The sequence below is a fragment of the Narcine bancroftii genome, chromosome 10, assembly GCF_036971445.1.
Source record: "Narcine bancroftii isolate sNarBan1 chromosome 10, sNarBan1.hap1, whole genome shotgun sequence".
Taxonomy (NCBI): Eukaryota; Metazoa; Chordata; class Chondrichthyes; order Torpediniformes; family Narcinidae; genus Narcine; species Narcine bancroftii.
The window spans coordinates 3522694-3543251 of record NC_091478.1 but is presented as its reverse complement, the minus strand read 5'-3'; the positions used below and the strand labels follow the sequence as shown (position 1 = coordinate 3543251).

The 20558-nt window shown below is 38.7% G+C and overlaps 1 protein-coding gene across 1 annotated transcript in view; it reads left to right on the top strand.

The window, feature by feature from the left end:
- The window catches only part of LOC138744087 (leucine-rich repeat-containing protein 27-like), a 37758-nt gene extending 25410 nt beyond the window's left edge, over nucleotides 1-12348 (top strand). Inside the window, exons 8-10 of the mRNA XM_069899617.1 lie at nucleotides 724-854; nucleotides 6030-6156; nucleotides 7837-12348. Coding sequence (XP_069755718.1) covers nucleotides 724-854; nucleotides 6030-6156; nucleotides 7837-7956 — 378 coding nt within the window. The 3' untranslated portion in view covers nucleotides 7957-12348. The remainder of the gene's footprint in view (nucleotides 1-723; nucleotides 855-6029; nucleotides 6157-7836) is intronic.
- Nucleotides 12349-20558: the final 8210 nt, after the last annotated feature.

Genomic DNA, 20558 nt, shown 5'->3' with positions numbered 1-20558 from the left:
AAAATTAAGTGAATGACACCCACTGCAGATCATTGATTATCGTTTATTCTGATCATATGATCAAGACTATTTTCTGATTGTAGTCAGTATAACTTCTGTCTACATTTACTCCTTATCGTCATAATTAATTAGAAATAATCTCAGCTGAGCACAATGTTCACAGTGGCTGCATTCTTTGTTGCCCCAGTCAGGATCAAAACAGAAACATGGTAATTAGTGTAACTAAAAGAGAAATGTACTGTCATGGTTTAGTATCATACATCATCAAGGTATGCATTGCTTATAGAAAAGAAAATACAATAAAAATTATTACATCAAGCCCTTGATGAGCTATTAGAGACATTGACTGTTAACAGTCATGTTCATAGATCCCATTTCTGTGTGTCTTGTATCTATTTTCACTACAAAAATGTACTCTGGGGGTCAAATATAAGTGTTCATGGAAGGCACACTTTTAACAAATGATGATTGAGCCTCGGACACCACCCTGAGGAACTCTTCCAGTTTTGTCAAAGATTGATGATATATCATCAAATGAGTTAAAAAAAAATCAATGAGGCCCTTTTATGCTGGGGCAAAGTGTGGCAGCAAAATAGGTGTAAATTTCTGACATCTTTTGACTGTCTTGCAATAATACTTGCAAAGCATAAAATATTCATGACGGCAACTCCTGAGCAGATAGTTAAAGTATACATGTTATGTTATTTGTTGTTTTATCCACAGGTAGTGAAGAATGCACCATTTGCTACAAATCCAAACTATTACCACTCAGTGAAAGGTACAGATTTGAAAGGGGCCCCTGTACACAAACATAATCAAAAGATTAATTTTGAAAAGGAAATGGACAAAGTAAGGTATATATTTTTAAGTAAGAATTCTGCATCTAGAGTGTGAAAGCAATTGAAATATTCAAAATTTGGTTGTTCACAGCATTTTTTTAAAAAGCTATGTTTGTTTAAATAATTTTTCCCCTAAATTGAATAATTTGCTTCCTTAAGACCATAACATATAGGAGCAGAAGTAGACCACTCAACCCATCGAATCCACTCCACTATTCCATCATGAGCTGATCCATTTAGCCCTCAGCTCCATTTCCATACCTTCTGCTCATAACGCTTCATACTCTACCTATCAATCTCTGCCTTAAATATACCTATTGCCTCCACAGCTCCCCAAGGTAGAAAATTTCAGTGCATTGTAGCTAAAGAAAATCCTTCATATCTTTGTTTTAAATAGGCATCATTCGAGCTTAAAGTTGTACCCTCTTTTCCTAGATTCCCCTACTATGGGAAACAACTTTGCCATATCTTCTCCAACCAGGCCTTTTGACACTTTAGATGCTTCGATGAGGTCCTCCCTCATTTTTCTGAACTCTAAGGAATACAGATTGACAGTCATCAAATGTTCTTCATGTGCTGAACCCTTCATTCTGGAAACCTCTCCAATGTCATCACATTCTTTCCTAAATAGGAGATCAAAACTGTACCTCGTACTCCAAGTGAGGCCTCATCAGTGCCTTATAAAGCCATAACAAGACATCCTTGCTCTTGTATCCTATTCCTTTAGATATGAATTCCAACATTGCATTTGCCTCCCTCACCTCTGTTTCTACCTGGAGGTTAACCTTTAGGGTATCCTGCATGAGGACTTTCAAGTCCCTTTGCTCCTCCAATTTTGAATTTTCTCCCCATTCCCTTCTATCAAAATGCATGGCCATACACTTTCCAACATTGTACTTCGTTTGCTACTTCTTTGCCCATTCTCCTAATCTATCTAAGTCTCTCTGCAGCCTCTCATATATAAGCTATCTTATTCCGTTGCTGTTATGGACGGTCTAAGCTTCTGCTCAGTGCTTAATAGTACAACTAAAATTAGTTCAACTAACGCTAAACAAAATTAAGCTATTTTCTTCCATCATACGTCAGAAAACCAATGAATTCAATATTTGTTCTATTATAAAATTAATTGTCCCATAATTAAAATGATGATTTTCTCTTTTTATCTCTAATTGTACAATTTTATTAATCAACATTTATTGAGGGTTCAGATATAGTGTTTACAATGCATCACATTTTAGCTTGATATGTATATTTAAACAGTCTATTTATAGTTTTTAAAAATTCTGAGTTGGAAAGATAGAGGTTCATTGGCATGACTGTTTATAGGTACCTGGGGGAAGGAACGGGTGAAGAACAATAGATGGTCTTCATTGAAATAGGCCACCCTCTAAATATCTTGCCCTAAATCCTAGTTTTATATGGAGCAACACATATTGTTACGAGCCCAGAGGACCCATAAATCCAGCAGCAATAGGAATTCACCAAGACAAATGGTGACTTAAACAAAAGTTGCTTTTAATTATCTTTAAACATGAAAACAGAATCACACTTTAACTTAACTAACTTAACAACCCCATTCTAATTCTAAGCGCACACGTATGTAATTTATGTGCGTAAGTTCAGAAAAGTTCTTTGATTCACAGTCCAGTCTCACTTCTCATCCTCCAAGTTCACTGGTTGCAGGCAATTCTTATACTGTGGACAAAATTTAATATTTATAAAATTCACCAGGCTTTGGTGCTTGAACGGTAAATGGTTACCACTCCGGAAGGTTCTTGTCAGTTTAGAGAGAGAGATTTGTTGTTCCAGGACATCCACAACTGATTCCTTTTTAATCAGTCACTCCAGTGTCTTGCTGATGAAACTTGCCCCCTTCAGGGTTCTCCAGATGATAACCTCTTTCTTTCAGGTCACCACAGAGTTTCTTTTTGTTTCTCTTATTCCAAGTGAAACATTAGGCAGCCAGTCCCCTTCTCTTGCATGAACCACAAGGATTTTGACAAGGCTGAATTAAGAACTCCCAACCCGTCTCCAAATGGGGTTTTCCACAAGCTTTCCAGCTTGTCCTGTTCCAGTCCCAGCTGCTGTTGCTGACTGTAACACTGTAGAGGTGATCTCTGTGTCTCTCTCTCTCACACACAGAGAGAAAGCCTGTTTGACCCTCTCTGCTTGCAAAACCACATGACCCTCTTAGAACAGCTCCAGACAATCTGCAGCTCCAACAAGATCTTTCATCTGTTGCCTTTTTGTAAACAACAGTCCATTAGTGAAGTCGATTGGTCATGCTCCAAAGCTCTTGCAAAGGCTGTGGGGCCGATATGTCTAGCATTAGCAGAGCTCCAGTATTTCAAATAAAATCTGTTTTAAAGTGTTTGTATGTGACCTATTCTAACAAACCTTTCCCAATTTATCTCCCAAAAACATATCTATATATTCTTTCACATTATCCATAGAAAGCAATAGACAATCAGCATTTTAGGTCAAAAACCCTTCTTCAGGAATCCATAAAAGTACGAGATGTTGCATATTTGGAGGTCAAAAGCAAGAAGAAAATGTAAATGGCAAGAACGTTAAGAGCATTTTTGCTCAGAGGGATCTTGAGGTACAGGTCTATAACTCTCTGAGTTATTGGTCAGGGCATTGAGTGTAAATATTGGCAAGGAATGTTGCAGCTCTGTAAAACTTTTGTTCAGCTGCATATGGAGAATCGCCACATCAGAGAAAGAATATGAGAGCTTGGAGAGGACACAGAAGAGGATCACCAAGATGTGGCCTGGGTTGTATTAGTCATGAGGTTGGATTGTTTTCTCTGGAGCATTGGAGGTTGAGTGGTGGATAGAAATGTATAAAATTATAAGAGGCATAGATTATGTAGTTAGTCAGAATCTTTATCCCAAGGTGGAAAAGTCAATGCCTGTAAGGTTCAGGTTTGAAGAGAGAGGGGAAAAGTTTAGAGGAGTAAAAGGTGAGAGGCAATTTTGTTTTTAAACACAGAATGTTAAGTGCCTGGGGAGTGCTCCCAGGGGAGGTAGTAGAAGCAGATATATGAGCAACATTTAAGAAGCACATAGACATGAACATGCAGAGAATAGAAGGATGCAGTCCATGTGCAGATGAATAGGATTAGTTCAGATTAGCATCTTGGATGGCTCAGGCATGTTGGACAATATTGTTTTATGCCTAATACATTAGGAATGGGGTTGTTAAGTTAGTTAACCACGTCTGATCTAGGCAAAATACATCTTGTCTTTCATAATAACTAAAGGCTTAACCGCAGACTACATCCTCTGCACCTCTCCACCACTTCCATATACTATCTGTAGTCTACCCTCCATATGTCTTCCAGTTAGCTTTATGAAAACCATCTCTCTCTTTCCCCGTGTATGTCTTTCTCTCTCTCTCTCTTTGTCGGTCTCTGTCAGTCTCTCGGTCTCTCTCATGAATTGAAAGATTTGAAGACTAATTAACCAGATTGCGGAAAATAGATCAAGTTTAAAAAGTATGTTTATATATAAAAAAAAAAAAAGTTTCATTTGGTTTCCCATCCCTAAATAGAGGCAGTAATGCAACATTGAACTGGCAGTATCTCTTGGGGCTGAGTAAAACTGTAGGCAAAAAGAAAGAAAATCTCTTAACAGTATTCTTTAGGAAGTACTGGACCTGGAAATTAGTAAACCACATCCACAATCATAACAAAAAGCAGGAAATAATCTGTAATGAGAACAGATGAGATTAGGTTGAATCATGAGTGATATGGAAGCTGAGGAAATGTGGAGTAGATAATGTGTAATTTAAATAAGAAAGACCCAAAAAAATTAAAAATGCATTGAGACTCCGTTGACTTTTTGCATCAGAAATCTTTATCAGTAAAAGGTCATAAAACAAAACGTTGACCAACCTTTTCTCTCCATGACTTGCTGAGTCCCTCTGACTTCTCTTTGTTCACACACATGAAAAAAATACCATATTATGTTCCGGTTGGTGTCATTATTAAAGTGAAAGTCTGTGTGTTTACCTGATGTCTTTTCTAAATACAATTGCGCTATATGCTTAGAATTTTGATTGTTAAGAAATTAAAAAAGAAAGTAGAGTTTTGGTAAATATGCATCATAGAACATCATATTTTCAATTGGATTCATTGCTTAAAGCAAAATTACGGTGATTAACAATGTATGCAGAGGCGATTCACCAGGCTGATACCTGGAATGGCAGGAATGACTTATGAGGAAAGATTGGGCAAATTGGGATTGTACTCGGTGGAGTTTAGAAGATTGAGAGGGGATCTCATAGAGACCTATAAAATTCTGGCAGGACTGGACAGAATGGATGCAGATGGGATGTTTCCAAGGATGGGAAAATCCAGAACCCGGGGCCATGGTTTGAGGATAATAGGCAAACCATTTAGGACCGAGATGAGGAGGAATTTCTTGACCCAGAGGGTGGTGAATCTGTGAAATTCATTGCCACAGAGGGCAGTAGAGGCAGGTTCATTAAATCTATTTAAGAGGGAATTAGATCTATTTCTTCAGTATAAGGGTATTAAAGGTTATGGTGAGAAAGCGGGGACGGGGTACTGAACTTTAAGATCAGCATGATCTTGAATGGCGGAGCAGGCTCGAAGGGTCGAATGACCTACTCCTGCTCCGATCTTCTATGTTTCTATGAGCTTACCTCTACATCTATTGTACATGAAGCCAGTAAAGCATTTTCTCAGTACATCAGGATGTAAGGAAGTAGGAGCAGGAGTTGCCATCTGTCCCATTGAATCTGTTTCACCATTTAGGTAATGAGCCTCTGAACTCTGCTCTTGAAATCAAAAACTTAATCTAATGAAAATATGTACAAATAGAAAAATTGCTGGAAACACAAAGCAGTTTAGGCACCATCCATGGAAATAGAAACCGTATGAATGATTCTCATTTTAATACAGGTATACCCAGTTTTATGAAAACTCGCTGTACAAAAATTTTCCCTTATGAAGAAACCTGTGTTTGCTATCCGAAAGAAATTTGAATGGGTTTTTGACTTACGAAAATAGCCTTCAATAGTAGTGAATGGGTCTTCGCTTCACGCCATTTCGACTTGCGAAAGGTTTCATCGGAACGTTCCAGTTTCGTCAAGTGGGTTATACCTGTGTTGAGAGGTTATTCTTGACAATTTGAAATGAACTTGCAATTAATTTTTCTGCAGAGCTGCTAAAGACCATGAGCTCCAGCTGCGGATCCAACAGCATATTGAATCGATGCAAGCCAGAAGAAAGCAACTAAAGGACACACCACAAGAAGAATTAGAGGCTGCAAAGAGAGAGTTAGAAGTTGTAGGTTGATAAACTGCTCTTATTTGCAAGAAATAAATTTGCATTGTTTAGCAGTTTTTATTCCAAAGTTAATAACTTTCATCAAGTTTATTGTCATCTGATTGAACAAGAACAACCCAATAAAAGTGTCCTTCACTCCAAAGCTGGATTTTCAAAAGGTCTAGGATCTAACTATTGTTTATTTTGAGAGAGACCAATCAGTTTTACTGTCATTAAATTTAAGTAAAATGAAGTGGAAATTTAGATAAATAGCATGAAACTTTAATGTGAATGATGATGAGGTTCAAGAGTGTTGATGATAGATGAAAGCTCCTAAAACAAGCCCCTATCACTGATCACTTGGGGAAAATTGTGGGTAAATTTGCAAAAGTATGTTTACCACCGATAGCTCCTCCAAAAGTCAGCACAATTAAGCTGTGTGCACATATCTCTGCTGTTCTTCATTATTGCCTCTGCCATTCTCTTGTGTAAGTTAAATACAATGAAATATAAATAAGAAAAAACCTCAAGATACCCCATGGTATCTCAAGAGCTCTTCACAGTAAGTTTTTAAACTTAGTCAGTCAAGAAATTGGGCAAGCATGGCCTGGAATAGGTTGGTGTGATGCTTCACTGAGAGTTAGACCAAAGAACAGGGTGGGGGGGGGGGGGGAATTGGTGAGTGGAAGGATAGAGGGCACATCTGGAGTACTGCAGGGGAGAAGCAAAGTGTGGGCCAAAGGCAGATGTTGGTTGCACGATAAAATCCTGCTGCGTTCATGAACGGTGGACCTAGGAGGAAACTCTCATGTCTCATGAACGTTGAAATAACAGATCACTTTGTACTCGGCTCTAGATCACCCTGCATTCGTACTTTGGCCACGATTAGTGCTGCTAGTGTTTTATACCAACCATCCTCTTCTTGATTTTGAAGACCATTCTCAAGTAGTTCTCAGGCAATGCATCCTGAAGGATTTCTCTCCCTGTTTTCAGGCCTTTTCAATGTTTTCAAATGTGTCTGATAATTAAAGTCATTTAGAATCAGTCAAACACTATTTAATCATTTATAATTAATAAAAATGAGTTGATTTAATAATTATTCACTGTGATTTGGTTAATTATTAACAGAGATCCAGCCAATTAAAGAAAAATGTCTGTCTTTTAAACAAAGGTCAACAATCCCATTCAAACGAATTGGTCAATTCCAGACGTATTTCAAATCCAGCCCCTCAGATCAAAAAGGTGCATATCACACAGGACTTGATGCGTCCATGGGGAACGTGAATGTTCAGAAGAGTATTTCTGACACAGACCCCCCGTCTCTGCTGCAGGGGGGCAGGTGTAGATGTCTGGGATGCGAGTTAGCATACATGTTAACTTAAACAAACTTAGAAATTATGCTTCCACAGTTCACCATTAATGTTATTTTCTCGAAATTGAACTGTATATCTCACAATAACATTTAGTTGCACAATCCAACTTTTAAGTCCTCAATAATGTTATCACTGAATCATTGTGGAAATGTTGTGATGCATTAAGTACATTCTAGATGGGTGTCCCTCCTTTTTGGGTGCTAGTTGGTTTCTTGATAGTTTTGTGTCTATCAGCCACATTCAATAATAGTCAGATGACTACATTAGTGGGTGCACAATTTTTGCAATACTGATCACTTTAATGAATATTATTTCTCTTTTTGTATAGGCAGTAAATCTGAAATCTGAACTTGCTAAAAGAAAAATCATAGGTAATCCGTTGGAGAGTAATTTTAACGCAGTCATCGAAGAACATTTATCAACTACTTCATTCATTCCCAATTCCTAAAATGGTGATTTTTGGGATGAAGTTCAAAATGGTGATCACATCATGGATGTGAAGTAATTGGTACGTCAGACTATTTAAGTGAATAATTAAGAACCAACATGAATACTTCTCTGATATATTCTGCTTCAGCATATTTATCTGTTATAAGAAATGATTTGTTATTAACCTTTTGTTGTCTGTGAACATTTTAAGTCCTCTTTCTTAGTATACCAGGAAAATTGAAATTTGTTGTGTGGATTGGTGAACTAATGGCAAAGTGCGCCAATTTTAAACTTCCATATTTTTTACCTATTTATTTTCCATGAGTTTTTTGCCAGTTCCTTGAGGCTGCCAATTGCTTGAATTCTGGATAATGGAGGTTTTATTGTACTGTAATTAGATTTACTATTATATCAGTAGTTTACCTCATGGCTGGAAAAGTACACTTAATCTTGAAAGAATTTATAAATTCCACATCAAGAACAACAGGCTTGCAAGAAAAAGAGTGCATCCTTTTAGAAATGAGAGGTAATCTTTCTGTGGAGCTCGGTGATGTGGCTGAGGTTCTTAATAAATACTTTCCATCTGTATTCATCAAGAAGGACAAGGAAGATGGTAAATTCAGGAATGGGTACTGTCAATACCAAGAAGGAGATGTTAGATGTCAAGGATCAATAAATCCTGAAGGCTAGATGAGATCTATCTTGGGTTGCTATGGGAAGCAAATAGCGGAGACCCTAACAAAGATCTTTGCATTTTTATTGGTTACAAGTGATAAACCAGAAGAGTTGAGGATAGCTAATACAGAAGGTAACTTGCAGGCTGGTGAATATAATGTCAGTGATAGAGAAACTATTGGAGAAAATTCTAAGGTAGGAGTTGAGTGCTTTTGGAAAGGCAGGGGGAGATCAGGGATATTCAGCATGTTTTATTAATCTGAATTAGTTTTTTTGAAGCCTCACCAAGGTTGATGAAGGCAGAACAGTAGATGCTGTCCATATTGACTTTAGTGAGGTATTTTGCAAGGTTCAGCTTGGTAGGCTTGTCTCGAAGCTTAAGGATCATGGAATCCAAGGCAAGATGGCGAATTAGATCTAAAAGTGGCTTGGTGACAGGAGGCAGAAGGAGTAGGTGGATAGATGCTTTTCTGATTGGAAGCCTGTGAGTTGGGGGACACTGCAGGTATTGAGGCTGGGACCCCTTGTTATGATACCAATTAAGACTGGATGTGAATATAGGATGCATAATAAGTAGGTTTGAGGATGTTATGAAAGTTGGTGGTGTGAATAGTGAGGAAGATTGACTAAGCTTTCTGTAGGACACAGATCAGATGGGAAATTGGGCAGTGAGTTTGCAGGTAGAATTTAATCTCAATGAATACACAGAAATGCACATCAGAAGCTAAATAATGGTAGAACATTTACACTAAATGGTAGGGTGTGAAGTAATGTTGACAATCAGAGGGATTTTGGGGTTTAAGTTCCCTTAAAAAAGCAACAAGGGTAGATGGAGTTGTGGAGGAGATGTGGCATGTTTGCTTTCAGTCAAACCCAAGCTCTCCTGATCCATCTGCTGTTGATCAAACCTTACGGTTTTTTTGATGTTATTGTCTCATTTTACCTGTTCAGAATCCAAAGGTCAAAAAAACTTAGCCAACTTCCTGTTAATGAAGCCACAATTAATGCCTGTCCCCATCCCTGATCAAACATGTCTCACTTGCCTTAACTTAATCCAAGGGAGGTAGCTGGGCTTGTTGGAAATTTTTACTTTCCGCTGCAAACAGTTGAGATTAATTCAGAGCAGGGATTTTTTTTTAATACTTGGGTTTGGTTAAAGGTCACTGCTGCTTGAGGGAAGAAAAAAAATTGCATAGAGCAGCTCAATTATGATTACAAGCTCTTGGTATATTGATAGAACACTATGGTTTATCAGGTTTAGTGCAGTGTTACTTTCTGAAATCATTATTGGAAAGCTTGGCAAATAACGGCCTGGAATTTGTTCCATGGGTGCTTAAAATTATTCTTCAACTTCATGTAAAGTTTATTAGCATACACCAAAGCAAAAAAAAAATGCATAAATCAATATAAAAACAGTAGAGATCCAGGAGAAAAAGCAAACATAGGTTTCTTCAACTATATTAAAAATTTCAGTTCATTCCTTCACATCAGGCATTGCTTGTTTAAGAACTTATGAAACACGAATGCCTTCAGTTTTTATGATGACTCATTGTAATCTGTTCAAAGGAACAATGTAAATCTCAAGTGACCATAAAGGCAGCTGCAGGTTGATTCCCGCTGTGCTGAAAATTCTGGTTAGAATTCAAATATTCCAATTCAACACAACCACAAGAAACATGTTTAAACCTTTAGCAAACATTGAGCTGTAGGAGGAACTCAGCGGGTTCTATCCATAATAGAAATGTTTAGTCAGCGTATCGCCATGTGTCCCTTTATTGAGTAAAGGGGGAAAGAAGCAGAGGGACTGGCTAAGAGATGGTAGAGTATAGGATAGAATATGTGATAAATGGAGACACAAGTAGAGCAAGAGAGGGGAGGGGTGCGAGAAATGTTCGAGCTCAAAATGTTGCCTTTCTTTTTCTTCCACTGATGCCACTTGATCCACTGACCTCCTCCAACAGATTGTTTTTGCTCCTGGTTCCAGGATTTGCACTCTCTCATTATCAAGTTCCAAAGGTGTGCTTCTCACATTTCTAGATGCATTCCGTTCAGTTTTAAAACAGAACCATGAAACAATCTGGAGCAAGTTGTGATTCCATTCACTAATTCTAGCATCTGAAGTTTCTTGTGTTTCAATGAAACAATCTGTGGGAATTTTTTTTCAGATCTATCAGTGAAATCCAAACTCGTGCTGCTTTGTCATTTTAATTTAATTTTATTCACAACATAGTTAAAGCCAATTTCAGCCATTGAGACCCATGTTGCCCAATTCACCCAACTAAACAACAACCCCATATTTTTTGGAGGTTGGAGGAAACCCGAGCACTCGGAAAATCCACGCAGGTCATAGAGAGAACATGCAAACTCAGCTTCCTGGTGCTGTAATCTTCTTTGGCTTGGCTTCGCGGACGAAGATTTATGGAGGGGGTAGTGTCACACTAACTACCTGCTAACTGTGCTGCCCTTGGCTCAGCTCGTACTGTTAGAAATGCAAAATCTCTTGGAGATCACTTAATTTCAATGCTGGAAGATCCTTTAATTCCATGACCTCCATTCATAGTTGTGTTGAATTCAGGGATGAAGTGACTCCAAGATTATTTCTGAAATGTTAAAGGAGAAAGCTTGGAGTGTGTAACTCAGTTTCACGACCAGAAACATAGGACTCGTGGAAGCTCAAGGAAATTATCATAAAGAAGACAGCAGAGGACACAGACCTGATGGGCAGAAACCTTTGTATTCAGGATTAGTAGTGTTTTTTTTAACCAAAGATGACAGACTGGTGATTTTGCATCAAGATGTCTATCAAGGCTAAATAAGACATTTGCTGTGGTACAGTATCTGGAGCTTCATTATTGACATAGATTTGGAATGAGATAACTGACTTGACAATTGTTTTCCTGAAACCCATTGCTGTTGCCTTAATTTATGGATCAAAGAAGTTGTTTACTATAATCTGCGATTCATCAAGTGAGTTAGAGGTGAATGTTGCATCATCTCTAAAGAGCAGATCCTGGGTGTGAACTGCGTGAAATTCTTTTTCTCTTAAGTCACCTGCTCATTTTTGAGCCAGTTGGACTAACCTTTATCTGTCCACCCCCATAAAATTATAGCCCTCTCTTCAACACATTTTCATTAACACTTATTTTTAATATATAAATTAAATGCTAATCATTCATTTTTCTTTTATCAATTTGCAAGAGGTTATGGTGAACTGTTTGAATCCTTTTGTTTTTCAATACATCGTAGTTAAAGATGTTAAAGGGCTTTCCCTCACTGAAAGACTTTTGAAATTTCCTGTGCTTTAGCTTTTCAATCTCTTAAAACAAGATAGAAATTGTCAGAGGAAACAGTCAGCAGAGAAGGTTGCAAAGGAAGAAAAATACTCTATAGCCCAATGGGTGGGAATGAAGTTTGGATAACTGTGAATGAGTTTCAGACCCGACTCCCTTGCAGTACCAGTACCATGTAGGAGCTATCTATAGGAGTGTGAAAAAATGGTAACGTGCTTCTTTCTCCACAAGTAGCAAAAATGTCAGCAGGACTCATAACACATTTTGAGCCGACATTAACGCCAAACCTTGGAGGAAGTAACACAGTGGCACGTTGGTTGTCTATTATTGAAACAAACATTCAAAGCTGCTGCGAACCTTTATTCTGATTTTGAGCCGATAATTCTGATTTAATTCTGTATCACAAAGTTCTATTTTGCCATGTGAATCATAAATCTTGAAAATAACTTGTTTGTGACCTGTTGATTTTATGCAGCACTTTTGTCTACTGTACTCAGCACTCTACTCCACATCAACATATGCAGGCTCTCTGGTTTATCTTCAAGGTCAACAGATAGAATGGCCTGACTGGCTGTGTATATCAAAATGCCACAAACATATTCACAGGCATTATTATAAAATGACCTTCTTGTCTATAGAGTTGACCCTTCACTTTTACTTGTCTCATATCAATTTCCTGCATCTTTAGCCTTGTGATACACCTTTGCTGTCAAACATTTTGATATTTCCTTTAATTATACTTAACCCTTGAAGTCACACTTACATTCTTTAAGTGTTTTCCCCCATCGCTGTCTGCAGCTGTGCATGTACTGCAGCCAGCAGCTGTACTTGTCATTAAAGATATGACAAGCTCATGCGAGAATTACAATTAGACCAGACTTTTAAAATGAATGGTAATCACTAAACACAATATTTCAGGAGATTGTTTTTGTTTACTTCGTGTAACCTACTATTTATTGGTCGGGACCAACCTCGTGCAATTATGGAGAATCCAGGAAGCACATGAAGGAGAAATGATGAAAGGGTTTACTAATAGGATGAGATGAGAAGGTTGGGAGTGACCTTACATGAAACATTAAAAACAGTTATGGACGATTGTGCTCAGTGACTTAATTCTGAAATGTAAGTTTTAATTAAGTTAAATGACGAGTGCCAGGATGAAACAAAAGCCCAAGATTTGGATAGATATCTACTGTAACTTTTTAAGTAGTAAATGTTCTTATTTAATAGGTTGAATGCAGCAACTTTTGTAACATTCACAAATCAATATCCTGCCATTAGCTTGTTTCAAACTTTTGTGTTTTTTTGTCATTAGATAAGTTCATCAAAATTTGAGTTGTCAAGTGGTAAGGAATTGGAAGAGCAGGGCTGCTGTGTGCTTTACCTCCAAACCATGAACATAATAATTGCTATATGCATTGACAAGGTGTAGTTATGCATTAACTTTCATTTATTATGATGTTTCATGTAAGGACAAGAATGCCAAGTCACTTCTTTAAGGTTACAGTTTTGTGACTTTAGTTTGAATAGCACATTTATAACAACTCACGTTGACCAAAGTGCTTTTGATCTTTTGTATCTTTGTGCGTAAGGTATGATGTTATTTCTATGCCAATTAAACAGTTGAACCCCAACCAACCCCAACCCACCAACTTTCCCCTGCAACCGCTGCAATCGTGTCTGCCTGTCCCGCATCGGACTTGTCAGCCACAGACAAGCCTGCAGCTGACGTGGACTTTTTACCCCCTCCATAAATCTTCGTCCGCGAAGCCAAGCCAAAGAAAGAATTGAAGGTTATTTTACCTATTGCAAGAAACTGCAGTAATTTCAACTTAGTGTACTGAAAACTTGTTCAAACACGACCTTAGTGTTAATTACACATGTGAGAATCTCACATGAACTGCTTAAAGTGTCAAAAATAGAGCTGGATCAAATTTCAAGGGAAAGGCTGAAACATGAGCGGAGGGTATTGAAAACAAGTTGGATGGCAAATAGTTTATGATTACCTTAATTCGCCGAGTTGTTTTAGGGACCGTTACTTCCTTAAAGAATTTTTTCCCCAGTACAGAGTAATGACTATAAAATGTCAGGGGAATGAGAACTGTCCAATAGCCAGAATAAACATAAAGTCGGCTGAATGTTGCTTACAAATGCTGGAGAAATTCAGCAAAGTCATGCAGCATTCTTTATGTAGCAAAGATAAAGATACATGACCAACGTTTTGGGCCTGAGTCTTTCATCAAGGTATGTACAAAAAACAGACAGATGCCTAAAAAAATGTTGGGGATGGGACAGGAGCACAGGCATACAGGAAAGAGATCATGTGGATCAGGGTGGGAGGGCACGAGAAAAAACAACTGAGAAGTGATAGGGGAAGGGGGACAGTTCTCTGAATGGAGAGGGAAAGGTTGGAGAGGTGGAGGAAAGGAGACAGGGATGGGGAAGAAAGGAAAACGGGAGTGGGCTAATGGAAACTGGAGAAGTCGATGTTAATGCCCTTTGGTTATTAGAGAGAGCCCAGATGGAATATTAGGAGTTGCTCATCCAATTTACGGGTGGCCTCAGTTTGGCCATTGACAGACATGTGGAGCAGGAGCGGGGGAGGTGAAATAGTTTGCCTCTGGGAAATCCCTGCAGACAGAGCGAAGGTGCTGCACGAAATTTCTCCCAGGTCTGTGTCCAGTGTCTCTGATGAAAAGCAGGTCACAACGGGAGCACCTGATGCAGTAGATGATCCTGGCAGGATCACAAGTGTTGCTTCACTTGGAAGGACTGTTTGCGGCTCCAAATGGTGGTGACGGAGGAGATATGTGCCCAAGTGTAGAGGGTAGATACCAAGGAGGTGAATGGTGGGAAGGAATGAGTGGAAGTCAGTGGCAGGTGAGTCTAGAACTAAGGTTCAGAGAGTATATTTAAGATAGAAATAGGAGGAGCTACTTCTCCAAGAGAGTAGTGAATCAGTGGGATTCTCTGCCCAAGGAAGCAGTAGAGCCTGCTCATTGAATGTACTGAAGATACAGATTGATAGATTTTTGATAGATCAGTGGGATTCTCTGCCCAAGGAAGCAGTAGAGCCTGCTCATTGAATGTACTGAAGATACAGATTGATAGATTTTTGAAGAACATAGTAATTAAAGGTTCTACAGAACATGTGGATAAATGGAGCTGAGTCCAAGGCCAGATGATCTACCCCTCCTTGTTGTTAATGCAGAGGAGAAACATGGTTTCTTTTATGTCCAATGAAGCTGAAGAAAAAGTATTACTTATGTTTAAAAAAAATCATATTTTGCCAACTAAATTACAAGAAATACATCCACTGATTTGTTTATTCATAGCAGAAATTAAAGCTATCATTAATAACCAGGGAACAGCTATAATCTTTTTATAGTATTAATTTATGAGATTGCTATTAACAACAAAATTCATTACACATTTCTCATTTTTAACTCAAGCAACTTGACACTTTATTGTTGAAGTGGTAAATTACACACACAACGATATATTGAAATGAAGGGTAAGCTGTTTACTAAAATATTGAGCTTTTCTAAATGGTCTGATAGTATTGCTGTCTGTGTTCCTGTCTGTAATTATTTAATAATGAACATTTGCTTGCAATCTGTCCCATTGTGTGAATTTTCTCCTCGTCAGTTCTTTATCAGACAAGGACACTTGGAGTTTACTTTCCTTAACTGCACTTTGTGAAATATCATCCAATATTTTGATATTTTAAAAAATTCCATTAAAGTAAATGTGATGATAATTTTGATATAATTATTATTATCAGAAATAATTACACTCAGCAACACAATGAAGGCCAAAGGGGGGCATGAAATGTCCTTGCTGAGCAGGATTATGGGGAATCTCAAGTTGTTTTATACTTACATTAAAACAAGAGGTTGAGTTAGGAAAGGATCAGACAAATCAAGGATAAAGGAGAGAATTTATGCTTGGAGTCAAAGGAAGTGGGGGGTGAGGTGTGATCGATTCACTTTACTCTTTACACCTATGACTGAGTGGCTCAGTAAAACCAAAGGCATAGTAGTGGTTTTGTATAAAAAGGGGCAATGAGTCTGATGAGAGGAGAGAGATTGAAAACTTGGCCGAATGGTGCACCAACAACATCCTCACACTCAATGCCACCAAAAGCAAGGAGCTGATTGCTGATGTCAGGAAGGGAAAGCCAGAGGCTTTGGGGGATCTGAGATGGAGAGGGTGAGCAAATTTTAAGTTATTGGGAGTCACTATCTCAGATGATCTTTCCTCACAAATGGCATTATGAAGAAAGCTCATCAGCACCTTGATTTTCTCAGGAGTTTGCGGAAGTTTGGTATACTTGTACTGACGATAACCACATCAGCAGTGCGAGTATAAGTCAGCTTTAATAAACTAATATGTACACTAAGAGGTCTTGTCTCTCTGCAAGACGAACCTGGAAGGCTAGACTGTAGCTCTGGACTGCTTTATAGACAAGGTCACCAGGATGACCCCTGGTGACCTAGTGGTGTAATTACATATCACCACTATACTATTGGTAACCCTGGCAAATTTCTACAAATGCATGGTGAAAAGTGTACTGATTGCCTGCATCATGGTCTAGCATGGAGACACCAATACTCCTGAGCAGAAAGCCCTGTAAACAGTAGTGGACACAGCTCAGGACATCACTCCCCACATTGAGAATATCTACAGGAAATGCTGGCATTGGAGAACAGCAGCAATCAAGAATTCACACAACCAGCACATGCTCTTTTCTTGCTGCTGCCATCAGCAAAGAGGTGTCGGTGCCACAAGTCTCACACCACCAGGTTCAGGAACAGCTGCTATCCCTCCACCATCAGACTCCTCAACGACAATCTCAATCAGGGACTCATTTAAGGCCTCTTTCTTGTCCACTTTATTTTTTTTCTCTCTTTATATTACAGTCAATTTGTTTACATTTCTTTTCTTTACATGTATATGTTGAATCAGGTTTTTTTTTGGATTGCCAATTAGTGGTAATTCTGCCTGGCCTGCAGGAAAAAGAATCTCAGGGTTGCATGTGATATGCACTCTTGACAATAAATCTGGTATTAGGGCTGAAGAGGTCTGTTTCTATGCTGGAACATTCTGTGGTTCTATTCTGAATCTGAATTTGATCCTGAGGAGGATAGTGAAAGGCTGCTAATATGTTGGGGCATTATAAGATCAAGGAAGAGATGGTGTTTAGTCTTCTGAAGGACATTAAACTGGATGAGTCGCCAGGTCCCAATGACATGGTTATTGAAATGTTCAAAGGAAGAGACCTTTACAGAGGTCTTTATCCCCTCATTAGCAATAGGCAAGATCCTGGAGGTCTGAAAGGTAGCTAATGTTATTCAAGAAGGGAAATCAGGATAATCCAGGAAATTATAAATTGTTAAACCTCACAAGAATAGAAGGGAAACCATTGAAGAAGATACAGTGAAAGGATTTATGCTCATTAGGACTTAAAGACATTGATGTGCAGAGGGGTTTGGGGGTTCAGGTCCATAGATCCATAAGATCCAAGAAAGGTAAAGGAGGGTTATAAAGTAAAAGTTCCATTATTGTCACATAATACTATATATATATATATATATAGAATATAACATACATGAAATTCCTTAACTAAGTTAAATTTTTAAATTTTGTCTACTGTAAGGAAGGCAGAGAGTCACTCTGACCTCATGAACTCATGGTTTTCAAGACCAGTGTTTTTACCACTGAGCTAACAGAGCCTCAACTGGGCTATTGGAGCCTCAACTGAGCTATCAGAGCCTCAAATGAGCTTTTGGAGCCTTGCTGACATGACATGCTGTCCTTCATTGTGTAGAAAGGATAGCCCACAAAGCAAACCTTTCACTGATTTTCAATGTATGTGACCAAAAAACAATTCAATTCAATTTCAACGTAATCTGTTCTGGCAAAGTATTACAAGAGCTTGCAGTGTCAGCATGTTGCATATCAGCAGCCATATTTGCAGGCAGCTTGTAAATCGAGACCAGTGCAACAATATAAACAATACTCTTCTTTTGACTGGTGAGCGCTGTGAGGGTATGGATAGAAGCTGTAGACTTGGGAGGGGTTTGGGAGTGTTCTCTCATGGATCAGAAAGACCTTGACAGTCTAGTAAAGAAGAGCACCCATAGGACGCATGTTTTTTTCTGAATGAAGCTTTCTCAGAAACGTCCTGGACTACAGTCTAATGATCTTGAGAGAAAATCCCTACCAGGATATCAAGTAGACGTCCGAAAATCTGGGCTGCTCAAGGATTGGTTGATCCTGATTTTCAGATTTTCTGGATTCTTGGGCAGTACTTTTGAAATTCAAATTTATGAACAAATAAAGAAATGATGAATCGGTAAATTTTGATACAGTGTAGTTTATTCATTAGCAAATACAGTATGCTTTATTTATCAAAACGAGTAATTTTACAGAAAAATAGTCAAAACTTGACAAAAATAAAACATAATTTTTTCACAACCAAAAAAAAGCTTGTAATGCTTGAAATAATGTTTAGAAATTAAGATTGTGAAAGAAAAATAAAGTTTATAAGTGAATTTCTCTGTGATAAGATTACCAGTATTAAGCAAGCCCATGAAATTGAAACTGTTTGGATGTCCGGATTCTCGGGTGATCAGGATTTCTGGCATCTGGAATTTTGGACTTGTACTGTGTGCATAAATGCCCTGGAGAGAAAAATGCAATGCAACTATCTGTGCCTGTTCAGCTGGATCCTGTGAGTTAAGGGAAATGAGATACTCCCTCTTTGATTCTGAAGTTTGAGTGTCATCCTTCATAACAGCAGTGAATAGAAAGTGTGATATGACAGATGTTAGCAGCAGTTACCTGGAATAGTGAACAGAAAGTAGACCTTAGGCACTTTCAGGTGGCCAATTGCCCCAGATGTAAAGCCACATCTTTTGGCAATATGCGGCTGTGGGGAGGCCACGTGAATGTGCAGGAGGCACCTTTGAGGTGAACTTGGTAACCCTCCTCCGAGAGGGATAATCAGCGCAGCACAGTGGCTCCCCCAGCCACCTGAATGCAGCTGGCTTGTACATTAAGCTGCAAGGTAAGGAAAATTATGAAGTAAGCTATAAACCCAAACAAAAGTGGAAAAAGGATTTAGACATAAAGAATGAAACATGGGAAAAATTATGTTCTGGAACTATGAAGAATTCAGTAAACACAAGGTTACACATCATGCAGTATTATTGGTTACACAGGTTATAGATCACTCCTCAAAAATTAAAAGAATGGGATCCAACATTATCGGATAGATGTTTTCGCTGTAAGAAGGAAATGGGAACAACAGTACATGCAATTTGGGCATGTACAAAAGTGAGTGTGTTTTGGGAAGAACTAAATCAGATATTCAATAAAATCACAAAAAACAACATAACAAAAAATCCAGAGATCTTTCTTTTAAGAACATAAGTAAAGAATTAGGCCTCAAATTGGATAAAGTGCAAAAAAGATTCATTATGATAGCCTTAGCAGAAGCAAAGAAATGTATAATTTCAACTTGGAAAATGGAAGGGAGCCTGAGAATACAGCAATGGTACATGGAAATGAATAAATGTATTCCATTGGAAAATATAAAATATAATTTAAAAAATATAGTCACATTGTTTGAACAAATTTGGGAACCATACATGGAACATAACAGAGAGAGCTTGCCTCGGACCTCCATCCCCTAAAATGATAAGAAGACAAAACGATTTGCTTTAGTGTGTAAAAGTAGATGACACATTTTTCTTGTTTGTTTTTCCTTTGTGTGAAGACATTGTTTTATGGTTTTATTGTATTGTAGATGTTGAATATTTATTGGTTTTGGAGGGGGGTGGGAAGGGGGGGAAATGCCACTGTGTATATTTAATGAGAAACATTTGTACATATTTTCGTTGATATGGTTCACAGTGTGAAAAATAAAAAATCATTTTAAAAAAATGCAGCTGGCTGAAAGCGGCTGTCAAAGGGGTGGGCTGGTGACGTGGTAGTGACATCATCAGCACTGAGACGCCTGGCGCGAATCGTGAAGCACATTGTGTAGGCAGGCTAGTGCAGATTCAGTCATTTTGTTTTAGCAGTGCAGGAAAACAGTGCATTTGAACAATGGCTCTAAGAAAGGCTAGGAACTGGTCTGAAGAAGAGGTAAGACTGCTCCTAGGGCATTTGACTCAGGAATCCCAGGAAAGGGAGCTCACTGGGACAGTTAGGGATGGTCCCACATTTGAGCAGCTGTCTGGAGTGCTCACGGCACAAGGGCACAAGCACAGTAAAAACCAGATGGTCATGAAGCTGAAGAGCATAAGGAAGAAATTCCACGCAGTCCTGGACCACAACAGGAGGAGCGGCAATGGGCACAAGGAGTGGCAGTACTTTGACCAGTGCCACACTCTCTGGGGGGGCCAGCTGCTCAACTACTCCCTTGAATGTAGCCAGCTCTCTGGAGAACCCGAATCCCCAGAGCTCATCCCTGAGGGATCTCAGGGTTCACCCAGCGGCAATGGAGGAGACATGCCGGTCCAGGAAGAGGAGGCCGCTGCCGAGGACCTGGCAGCCATGGATTTGGATGCCCCCAAGAGAGGAAGTGCAGAGGTCACTGTCCCTGGAAGAGGCGAGGTGGCACTCTCAACAAAGAACACAGGTACGG